Source organism: Impatiens glandulifera, chromosome 3 (genome assembly GCF_907164915.1).
Source record: "Impatiens glandulifera chromosome 3, dImpGla2.1, whole genome shotgun sequence".
NCBI lineage: Eukaryota > Viridiplantae > Streptophyta > Magnoliopsida > Ericales > Balsaminaceae > Impatiens > Impatiens glandulifera.
In genome coordinates this window covers 51,708,198-51,721,408 of record NC_061864.1, presented here as the reverse complement: position 1 = coordinate 51,721,408, position 13,211 = coordinate 51,708,198, and the positions used below count along the sequence as shown (strand labels likewise).

At 27.9% G+C, this 13,211-nt stretch overlaps 1 protein-coding gene across 1 annotated transcript; it reads left to right on the top strand.

Moving 5' to 3' along the window:
* Positions 1 to 7,174: 7,174 nt before the first annotated feature.
* LOC124931450 (endoglucanase 24-like) lies at positions 7,175 to 11,297 on the top strand. The gene is made up of 4 exons (XM_047471916.1): positions 7,175 to 7,606; positions 9,365 to 9,664; positions 10,239 to 10,400; positions 10,491 to 11,297. Exons 1-4 carry the CDS (start codon positions 7,202 to 7,204, stop codon positions 11,097 to 11,099), a joined length of 1,476 nt encoding a protein of 491 aa, XP_047327872.1. The 5' UTR covers positions 7,175 to 7,201; the 3' UTR covers positions 11,100 to 11,297.
* The last annotated feature ends 1,914 nt before the right edge of the window (positions 11,298 to 13,211 follow it).

The following is a 13,211-nucleotide window of genomic DNA, read 5'->3' as shown; positions in this document are numbered from 1 at the left end:
ACACCTTATTCTCCTCAGCTAAACGGTACGACTGAGAGAAAAAATAGAACATTAAAAGAAATGATGAATTCACTTCTATTAAGTTCTGGTCTACCACAGAACATGTGGGGAGAAGCTATTTTGACAGCTAATTACCTTTTAAATAAGGTTCCACGAAAGAATCTAGATAAGAGTCCATATGAATTATGGCATGAAAGAAAACCATCATATGAATACTTACGAATGTGGGGGTGTCTAGCTAAGGTAGCCGTACTATTACCTAAAAAGGTGAAAGTTGGATAAAAAACTATTGATTGTATATTTATTGGATATGAATATAACAGTAGTGCTTATCGTTTTCTTGTGTTTAAATCGGACATTCCGGATATTCATAAGAATACAATAATGGAATCGAGAAATGCATCGTTCTTTGAACATGTACTTCCATATAAGTCTAATGAAGAACAACGTTCTCCAAAAAGATTTCTTGAACTAGATGAACAAGAAAAGGATAATGAAATTGAGGTTGAACTTTGACGAAGTAAACGAGCTAGAACCGAAAAATCATTTGGTCCAGATCTTATTACTTTCATGATGGAAAGTGAACCTCAAACGTATAATGATGCAATTACCTCATCTGAAGGGTCTCAATGGAAAGAAGAAATTAATAGTGAGATAGAATCTATCTTACAAAACCATACATGGGAACTAATGGATCTGCCTCCGGGAAATAAACCACTAGGTTGCCGATGGATTTTCAAAAGAAAAATGAAAGCTGATGGATCAATTGATAAATATAAGGCAAGACTGGTGGTAAAAGGATATCGCCAACGAGAAGGTCTTGATTATTTTGATACATATTCTCCTGTTACGAGAATAACTTCTATTCGATTGATTCTTGCGATTGCTTCTTTGCGTAATTAGAAGTTCATCAAATGGACGTAAAAACAACTTTCTTAAATGGAGACTTGAAAGAAGAGATTTACATAGATCAACCTCAAGGGTTTTCATCTCAAGGGCAAGAAAATAAAGTTTGTAAATTGGTTAAGTCATTGTATGGCTTAAAACAAGCTCCAAAACAATGGCATGAGAAATTTGATCATGCTATGATCTCAAGTGGATTTAAGATCAATGAATGTGATAAATGTATTTATATTAAAGACACAAAAAATGGTTACGTCATTTTATGTCTTTTTATGTAGATGACATACTTATCATTGAAAGTAATGATAAAATGGTTAAATCCACTAAAGATATGTTAAATTCAAAATTTGACATGAAAGATATGGGATTGGCTGATGTGATTCTTGGAATTAAAGTGATTAGAACATCGGAATGGATAGTTCTAAGTCAATCACATTATGTGGAAAAAATCCTCGAAAAATTTAACAAGGATGATTCTGCATTGGCTAAGACTCCGATAGATATGAGTCAACATCTATCTAAAAATCGCGGAGAGAGTGTTTCTCAATTAGAATATTCTCGAATAATTGGGAGTCTAATGTACTTAATGAGTTGTACAAGACCAGATATAGCCTATGCAGTAAGCAAACTAAGTAGATACACGAGTAATCCGGGTAATAATCATTGGAAAGCCATTGTACGATTACTTAGGTATTTAAGAAATACTCGTGATTATGGTCTGCACTACACGAGACATCCTGCTGTTATCGAAGGGTACACTGATGCTAATTGGATTTCAGATATGAAAGACTCTAAGTCAACAAGTGGATATGTATTTACACTTGGAGGTGCAGCTATATCTTGAAAATCTTCTAAACAAATTGTTATTGCTAGATATACGATGGAATCTGAATTTATAGCTCTTAACAAATGTGGTGAAGAAGTTGAATGTCTATGTCTATTCTTAGAAGATATTCCAATATGGTCTAAGCCCGTACCAGCAATTTCTATTTATTGTGATAGTCAATTTGCGATTGGACGAGCTAAGAGTAATATGTATAATGGTAAGTCTAGACATATACGTCGTAGACATAATACCATTAGACAATTACTCTCTACGGGAATTATCTCAATTGATTACGTAAAATCAAAAGATAATATTGCGAATCCGCTAACCAAAGGGTTAAAGAGAGAGTTGGTGTTAAAGTTCTCACAAGGAATGGAACTTAAGCCTACAATAAGTTAGTATGAAGGAAAACTCAACCTATGATGACTGGAGATCCCAAGAACTAGGTTCAATGGGACAACCTAATTGTACTAAACTTGGTAGATTGTTATGGGTAAAAATCCTACGATGAAATAACATTTCGGGAAAGAATAAGCACACAGGCTTTTAATGATTCTTTATGAATAAAGAGATCACCTATGTGAGAGAGAAGTGGGGTCGCTTTGAAAGAATTGCACGGCTCAATTCTAGACCCTCTCACTGAACCAGGCGAGTGTTCATGGCCAAAACGAACACAATCATGAGAACTGACATGTATCAGGAAGAATTTTATGTGAAAGTGTGTAATCGTTTACACAAAAGGCAGAATAGTTCAAGGACATCGAGTCTACTAATCGGTTAGTAAAGTTATATACTTTCATAAGGGAAGGTTCAAAAGGTTACACCTACCTATCCTATGTAAAATTCAACTGTTGAACCTTTCACCGGGTTAATCTTTCAATTTCCATTAATGTGGGGATTGTTGGAATTAAACTAATTCCATTAATTAAATGGAAATGATATTTTGGCTAATGAAATTCACACCAAATTCAAATGTGAATTAAGTGTGAAATTAATCCAAATGAAATTTACATGAAATTCAAATGTAAATTAAAGTGAAATTAATCCAAATGAAATTCACATGAAATTCAAATGTGAATTAAAGTGAAATTAATCCAAATGAAATTCACATGAAATTCAAATGTGAAATGTGAATTAAGGTGAAATTTCATCCAAATGAAATTCACATCAAATTCATTGTGAATTACATTTGTTAATTGTTACAATTAACATAAATGTCTTGAATGAGGCAATTAACAAATGGTGTTAATTGTCATTGTAACTACAAAATATTTATTGTAGGATGTAACTTGCAAAGATGATGAAAAGGCAAGCAACGATAACCGTTGGATGAATGGATGATGGATTAGTGACCGTTGGATTAAAGAATTGATTATGAGTTTAATTTTCAACTATAAATATCCCTTCACATTGTATTCCTCTCCACACATTATCTTATCACTTCTCACTCTAGAATTCTAAAGTCTTTCCTTGATCTTGTGAGTATTCTTGTGAGTGTTCTTGTGAGTGTTCTTCGAGTTTTTTGACTCGACCATTTTTGTGCAAAACCCGGTGATTGTGATTCAGGTACTTTTGTCTAGTTCGTTGTTGTAGTGGTTTTTCTGTGCTAAATCATTACAGGTTCCGTTGTACCCTGGGAAGCAGTCACCGACGAAACTCTCCAGCACACACGGGAGACGGTGAAACTGTTTTAAGGGAACTGTGATTCCACAGGTCTCGGAGCAAACGAGAAGATTTTTCTTCCTCTCTTAAATAATCTGTTGTATTTGTTTTATTATCATTGTATTATTTTCATATATCATTTACGTGTAATTTTTATGAGATAAGATTACCAACACTAGATGCAATCAACATTGTTATCTCAGCTTGGATGAACGATGTTAAGAATACCACAATTGCAAATTGCTTTCAACATTAAAAACTTCTTTCGGTAGAAAATGTGGTTTCACAATCTTTAGAAGAAGAAGGCATTAGTGAATTATGGTCGACAATAAAGGAGTTATATTATCGTAACGCAATGAATATTGATCAACTCTTGGATTATCCGGGTAAAAACGACACGACCGAGATTTTAACTGATAAAGAAATCATTGAGGGTCTTAGAGAAAACAATCAAGATGAAGACAGTGAGGATGATAATCGTGTTTTGAAGCCTCTTTCTCGCAAAGAAGCAATTAGAGCAGCAATAAAACCTAATATTCAAAATAGACAAATGTGGGCTCATATTTTACTAAGGCATTCTGAATTATTAAAAAATAATATATTATTACTTTATATATCTGTTGGGACCTATATGCGTCAAAAAATATTACTTAATAAATTTATCGAAATTATTACCTTAACTACTCGGGCCCGAGTCGGGACTATAAGAATTTATTACTTTGTATGGGTAGCATCCAACAAAACCGTAAGAATAAAAAAAACAAGGTTAGCGAGTCAACAATGGTCTTTCCCCGAGTCAAAATATATTCTCTATATATTTTGTTATAGAGAATGTGTAATATATTTTACAAATATTAATACGTAATCTATAAATAATTTTTTTTGCTTTATACAGAAATTTTGTTTTATCAAGTGACAAGACTGTTAAAATCTCGAGTTGACTCTTAAAATCTTTAAATTTTACAATTTCATACGAGGTTAACGAGTCTGATTTTAAGTAAATTCTTAAATATGTAAACTCTTACGATTTTAAATTTACCATAATAAAATTTTATAATTTTACGAGTTTATAAACAATTTCGAGTTTATAAACAATTTCGAGTTTAGAATTTTGTACGATTGTACGTTTAAAAAAAATATAATTAAAAATTAAAACATAAAGTTATTATTTATTCAAATAAATAAATTAATATAATTAATTTTGTAAGTATAATTTTTTATAGTATTATTGTTTATTATTATATTTTAATTAATTTTATATTTAAATTTATAAATTTTTTTAAATTGGCTAACTATAAAATATTTAATTATATATATATAAATAATAATAATAATATATAACTATTATTTTTTCAAATTAAACTCTTACGATTTCAAGTAAATAGTAGATTTTACGAGTTTACCTTTACCTTTACCTTTGTCTATCGATTTTACGTAAACTCTCGATTTTGACAGCCTTAATCAAGTCATACCGCTTCCGTTGCTTAAGACTGCTGAATCATTCAAGAAGGTGATGATAGAATCCTATAAAAAAAATCAAAATCAAAATATAATCTCATTACTTTGTCTTCTGATCAGCTAGAGATAATGTATTGTTCTTGATCGAAGCATCAGCCGCAATCTCCACGGCTCAATGCGCCTTTAAGAGATTAATTCATTTATTATTCTAATTAATATAGGAATCTGGGTTTGTTATTTAATAAATTGGTTTGGTTTTGAGAAAAACATAGTGGTTTTCATGAAAAGGCAGCAACAAGAAAGCTAACAGGGGTGCATAGAAAGTATTCTAATAAATATGGATATGCAGCAAAATTATTTAAGTCAAACTTATTCTATAAATAAATAAATATTTATAGAACTATAGAATATATATATTATTTATAAATTTCGCTATAAAATAATATAAATTACATATTATATTTGTAAAATAGATTATAAATAATTTAATGGTTAAATTCAAGTATCAAAATAGTTTAAGAGTTTTTAATTAGAATTGTTATGTTTAATAAAAATAAAATGATAGAAAGATATAATTGATGATCCTTTTCTAATGTACAAGAAAAGATTTGTTTTAAAAAATAATTTGAGAACTATCAAAATAATTACCACTTATTTAATATTGGGTGATATAAATAATATAATAGGTATTATTTGAAAATAAATATTATCTCTTTCTTAAAGTGTTTGATTTTGGGTTATTTGATCTTTTTGAGTTTTTTAAATTATCTCTATCACATTATTATTATTTAATTACTTAATTTATTAATAAATATTAAAATATTTTTACTTTACTTTTATTAAATTTATTTTTTAAATATAAAAAAATATTTTAGTAATTTATCTTAAATAAATCTTAAATAATTTATTTTTTACAAAAGAAATCTTCAAAAAAAAAATCTTCAAAAAAAATAAATCCTAAAAGTAAAACTTAAGATCAAACAAAATCCAAGAGATAGATTCAAAATAAATTTCCCTTTTATAAATAAAACAACTTTAACTAAGCTTACTCAATATTAAAAATGTTACAACATCAAACTAGTTAAGAGTTTCATATTTCATCAATTTAAAATGAAGTGTTGATATTGAATAATAAATTTAAAGTGTCAAAATAAGTAAATAACTGAAAATATATATATTAAAATCCAAATAAAAATATACAAATTTTAAATAGTATTTAAGAAATATCATATGAACTTAATATTTATATTTAAAATATTTAAGTAATTCCATATTTAAAATTTAATATGATAATTATAATATCTAAAAAAAGTCAATAATTTAAACTTGTATATATTTTCTTCTATTTAAGTAATATATTATCATTAATCACTTCTTTCGAATTAATTCATATACAATACTTTAAATAAATAACTAAAGTATTATTAATTTATTATTTATCACTTTTTAAAATACTAAATATCAACTAGAATCTAATCTATGTATTACTGATATAAGATATGTTTGATAAAATAACTCAATTAAACTATATTTTATACTAACTATTTAAAAAAAATAAAAAAATAAAATTATTTCAAAACAACTCTATATAAATCACTTATTAAATAACATTAAAACAAATTATTGATAACTAAACGACATACAATATAATAAATGAAACAAGTCTTCTTATTAATTAATTATTCTTTTTTTTCTCACTGAAAGAATTAAAAAAAAACCTTTGTTAAAGGGATGGCATCACATTTCGTCTCACACGTGAAATTTCAGCCGTCGTGTCGGCGCTCTTCATTTGAATATTTTGGTAAAATATTTCATATATATTTAATATAAAAAATAATAGTTAACTATAATATAATTAAGTAAAATAATGATAAAAAAATTATTTAAAAAAATAAATAAATAACACACTCAAAGTTGCCTTTATTTATTAAAAATTGAATTAAATATAATATATTTGTAAAGAAATAACATTATTTTAATTATAGATTACATTGATATAATTAATAAAGTGATTTATGACTTTAAAATGAATTAAATTTTTTCTATTATAAAATAAAATACAAAATCATCAGATTTTAATAATAAAAAAAATCAATATGATCTCGTGATTCTGTCAATCAAGAACAAAAAAAAGGAAAATACAATTTAGGAAGAGAGAGAAAACTGATTGTAAAATATATTTATTAGATTTTATTCATAAAAGTAAAAAATTTTAATAATTCTGGAAACGACATCGTTTAAAAGTCACAACTGCAAAACCCTCTCTAACATCCATAAATAAGACCATGATGAATTCACATTTCCCATTCTTCTTTTAATCTTCTTCTCTCTTTGTTCAGTTCAGAAATCACCATGAAAGGACGAATGATTATAGTTCTATTTCTATTTCAATTTCCAGTTCTCTCCTTAAGTAATAACAATCATGATTATGCAGATGCATTATCAAAATCTATTTTATTCTTTGAAGGACAGAGATCGGGATATTTACCGTCTGATCAGAGAATGATATGGAGGAGTAATTCTGGTCTTGGCGATGGTTATCAAGGTAATTTGATTGGAGGTTATTATGATGCCGGCGATAATATAAAATTCGGTTTTCCGATGGCTTTTACGACGACAATGCTGGCGTGGAGTGTAATTGAGTTCGGTGAATTTATGCCGCCGACGGAGTTACGGAATGCGTTGGTGGCGACTAGATGGGCGACTGATTATCTTCTTAAGACGGTTTCGCAATTGCCTGATCGAATTTTCGTGCAGGTAATTAAGGTTAATTTGTGCTTTTCATGAATATTAATAGCTTATTTCATATTTAATATTGAGATAAAATTAAGTTTTTATTTCAAAATCCATCAATTATATTACTTATCTAATTAATTATTTTATCAATTTAAATATTAAAATTACTCTTTTTTTCCCATCAAACATGGGATTTAAAAAAAAAAATCAAATAAAACCCAAAATTCAGTTTATCAAACAAGCACTAAGTATGGAATGGTGTTTTAGTTGTTTATGGGCGGGAGGGAGGGTATTTTCGGTATAAAAAATAGGTAATGAAGAATAAAGTCTAGAACTATTTTAAAAGTGTATATATTTGTAAATAATTGTGTGAAAATAATATAATTAAACATTATTTCATTACTCATTTATTATATTATTCAATTTTATTAATTAAAATATTTTTTATTTTATTATTATATATTAATCCCTTTTAAAAAATTTCTTTATTAAAAAATCTCTTTTAACTCATTTTAATATAATTTCTACTTTTTAAATAATATAAGTTATAATAATAAAAAAAATATATAAGTTTGTTAGTAATTTAGGAGTTTATATTATTTTTCAACCCTTAATTTCTTCCTTTACTTTTACTTTCTTAATAATTAATAATGTTTAATATAATTATGATTTAAACATGTCTTTCTTAATTTTTACCACAAGAAATCATTTGATGTGATTTGTTTTTAGGTTTTTTTTTTATTTATCAAAAGTTCACTTATTATATTTTTGTGCACTATTAATTATATCAATTAAATTATTCTTATTTTAATTTTATAAATTTTTAAATTTACAAAATAAAACCAATTAAAATCTCACATAACTTACCTTTTCTTTAAACTTTTTATTTTAATTATCAATAAAAATCTTAAATAATTCATCAAACAAACTCCAAAACACCATATTCCAATTAAATATTATATTTTTTTTATTGGAAAATGTAAAAACATTATTCAAATTGTGAAATAAAAAAATTTCTTCTTTCATACTTCATGCTTAATGAAGTAAAGTAATAATGTTTTCTAAAAAAAGTATGAATAAATAGATTGATCAAATGTCTGGAAAAATAATATGTGTTAAAGAAAAATAAAATAGTTGTTTAATGTTAAAGACTTAGTTTTCCTTTTATTTATTAAAAAACAGAATTTAATCTATTGAGAAAATTACCACAATTTCCTTAATAATTTGATTGATTACTCTCACTTTACATATTTTTTTACTTAAAATACCTTAACACTCCTTTTTACATAAGTGGAAAATAAATAAAGGACAATCCTTTTATTAGGTAGGATGATTAAACCACTTTTAAATCAATTTATTAATCTCAAAATATTCATTAATTTAGTATACAAAACTATACTATAATGTAGACTAATTTATTAATCTCCACATCTATGATTTTTGACCTATTTAAAATAAGAAAATAATTTAATTATGACTTATTATTCCATATATACAATCAATTCAAGAAAATCCATGATTAGACTAATTTAAAATTTTAATATGTTTTTCATTTTCTTATTATGAACTAAATATGTTAGGTTCATTCCTAACCAATTGTGGAAAATGCTAACTTATTCAAAGAATAAACTGTCTTAAAATATTATATTAATTAACCATTTAGTGAAACTAAAGTGTAGTGTGTTTAGATTTGTTATTTGGGTTTGAGTTTGTGTTGTCCATTATAAATATATCAATTATAATGTAAAAAATGTAAAAGATACAAATTGTTTTTTACAGGTTGGTGATCCAATTGAGGATCATAATTGTTGGGAAAGGCCAGAGGATATGGATACAGTTAGGACAGTTTACACTGTTGAATCTCCAAATCCAGCTTCAGAGGTTGCCGGCGAGACTGCGGCTGCGCTCGCAGCTGCTTCAATGGCGTTTAAATCATCGGATCCTGGATACTCAGAGACCTTAATCAGGGCAGCTACATCTGCATTTGATTATGCTGATAAGAACAGAGGTGCTTATAGTGATAATAACAATATTAGAAATGGTGTCTGCCCTTTTTATTGCGACTTCAATGGTTATCAGGTAAATTGATTATTCGAAAACTAGTCACATTGTTCTTTGTTAGCTTACTTGATCAGTCTTACTTATACTCTGCATTGTTTTGGATGCTTGGTTTAAAAAATATTTTCCTGTATCATGTTAGACTAGACCTCCAATTTGCAACAATTTCTTGAGATGGAGCTGAGTTTAGATAAAAGATATCTTATTAGGTTGTTGATTTTGATGAGATAATGATATACTAATAAATTAGAAACATACAAACAATGATATTACATTAATGCCTGTACTAAACTAAAAGAAGTGATGTCAACTTGGATCTCAATTTCTCTTTTTTAATCATCTTCTAGCCTAGAAGCAATAAGAAGTGGATATCTCTAGTCTCTTAAGGTTCTGAGTTCGAGCCTATCAGGCAACAAGTTTTACGCCTGTTTAATGTGTTTGCGGGCCATTTACTTAACCTGCGGGGATTAGTCGCACTCTAAAGGAGAAGCGGAATTCAGCCTTCTAACAAAAATTGCAATTCTATTGATTATTACTCCAAAGATAAGATTTGAATTGTAAGTATTGAGTTAATTTCCTTTTAACTTTTGGACAGGATGAACTATTATGGGGGGCAGCATGGTTGAGAAGAGCCACTCAACAAGATTCCTACCTTAATTACATAAAAGACAATGGCAAAACGTTTGGTGCAGATGAAAACATTAATGAATTCGGTTGGGACAATAAGCATGCTGGCCTTAATATCCTTGTCTCAAAGGTACTTGCATTATTAATTCATATTCTATAGTTTTACAGCAATACATTCATACATACCACCTAACTCTAATCATTAATTCATTTTATTTAGGAAGTTCTCGAAGGAAATTTGATCCCATTACAATCATACAGATCATCTGCCGATAGTTTCATGTGTTCTTTAATACCCGAATCCGATTATTCCCATGTTGAATACACTCCTGGTGGTCTCATATACAAACCTGGTGGAAGCAATATGCAACATGTTACATCCATATCGTTTCTCTTATTAACCTACGCGAGTTACCTCGATCGATCTTCTCAGACTGTTAATTGTGGTAGTGTAAGTGTAGGCCCAGCCAGGCTTCGCGAGCTCGCTAAGCGACAAGTTGATTACATATTGGGTGATAATCCGAAAGGTATGTCTTATATGGTAGGGTATGGTAATAACTACCCGCAAAGAATTCATCATCGAGGATCTTCTCTACCATCTATTAAGGACCATCCACAAGCTTTTGCGTGTAAGGATGGGTCGGTTTATTATAAATCGGTTAATCCGAATTCGAATGTGTTGGTTGGGGCTATTGTTGGGGGACCCGGGGAAGATGACTTGTATGAGGATGATAGAAATGATTTTCGAAAGTCGGAGCCTACTACTTATATTAATGCACCTTTTGTTGGTGTGATTGGGTATTTTGTTGGTAACCCTAATTCGAGTTAAGTGTTTTGGAATTGGATAAATTACGGGTGTAGTAGGGTTTGAGGAGTTGAATATGGTCTCTCATCTTGTGCAAGCGAGGATTGAAGAGGCTTTGCTAGAATTTTACTTTACAAAATATCTTGATATTGATATTGTAATAATGAGAATAATCTTTATGTCTTGCAATCTTTTATCAATGTGACATTAAGATTATGTTGATGATATGTTCTATATAGGTTTCAAATTTATGAAAATATCACATTTTTCATTCACTTCTAACTTTTTATTTAATTATAATATAAAAAATTCTTTTAGTTAAGATAATGACGACTAACACGGTCATACATTTATAGTCGCATTCTTATTAAAAATTACCTTAATAAATTTGTGAAGTCTCACATTTTATTCTCTATAAAAATAAATTAAGTGAATTGAATATAGTATCTAATGAGTTACTTGTATAACCTTCCCAAAAGATTATTCATGATGCAAACAAATTAATTAGTACAAAAAAACAATCATTATCAAAAGAGTAATATTTGTCATTCTCATCTTTACAAGAGAGCCTTATATTATAATTGTAAATTTTGAAAATTTCCAAATTCATTATACATTTTTTATTCATTAACTACTCAAATGAAACAAATTTTCTTAGATCTATCTTTCTTACTCTTCACATCAATGAGAATATTTCTAAATTTTTTTTATTCATTTTCATTAGTAATTAAGTCATCGTATTTAGTTTTAAATTATATTAGGAAGACTTTGAGCAAATAGGATATTTAGTTTTTTTTTAATTCAAATATTATATTCAAATCATTAAATAATTAAGTCATTTTAATTATCAACTAAAATATTAAAATATTTTTATTAAATTTTAAACCAAAAAAATGACATTTTAGTAATTTATTTTAAACATTTCAAATAATTCATCTTTTAATCAAATTTTTTTTCTTCCAAAAAACTAATATCAAACAAATCCTTAATAAAGCTAAATTAATTTTAAATTATTAAAGTTAAATAGTACGATATATATTTGTAAACACTAAAAATCTACACACCAATTTATAAACTTAAAATAATTATTTTGATCAATATAGAAACGAACGTGTAATCCTAAATGACGGTCCTATAGAGAAATGTCCAATCCTGAATTGAGGAAATGGCCAAAACCTAATTAAAACACTTAATTAAATTAATTATTATGATAATTAAAGTTTAATTAATTAAGGAAAATGGTCAAAATAATAAAAATAAAATTATTTTGGATAAATGTTATACTCATTTATCCTAAAATAATTTTAGAAAAATCAGGAATTAAAATAAATAATTTAGGATGTAATGAGGTACCCATTTTATCTCCTAAAATTATTTTTTAACTCTAAAATATGTAAAAAAAATTGGGAAAATATTTGTCATATTTATTTTAATATTTTGTATATTTAAAAAGATCAAAATTAAAGTCAAATGGGTAAAAAAGAATCAATTTCAAATAAACTCTTAAGGTTTTAAAATAAAAATAAAAATTGTGATCCTGTGTAGCCAAAAGTGGGAGAATCGACTGTAGCATGAACCATAGTCATCGGATGAGCGATGGATGCCCAAGAAGCAGTCGTGTAACCCGTTGTAGTCGAGGACTTCTGGAAGTCCATAGAAAAATAATTGTTAATTGCTTCTTCGTGATAAAAATATGATTTCGTCGGACCTCCATGGAATTTAGAATACTTGAAGGGTCAATTTTTTTTATTTATTCTTACATTCCACCTTTATGAATGAACAATCGTAAGAGAGCAGCTAATGCGGACGTTAGCTCTGTCCACCCAAGCGCTACCGGAACGCCATGCAGTAACAGAACGCATAAAAACACTCAAAACGACGTCGTTTTGAGCACTCTCTACCTTCGTCTCCAACGCAACGCCAAAGTGGATAAGCTTGAATGTCCGTGTTGATCTTGTCTTTTTAGAACTCAGTCGTTAGTGCACCAAAATGGCTGATTTAAAAATTGAGATGATCACCCTACCACGGTGATCATTTTCCCTATAAAAGTAGGATAGAATCGATCAATCGATCTAATAAACAAAAACAAAATTTGAATTAAAAAAAAACGGGTTTGCTGTTCTTGGGTTAATTCTG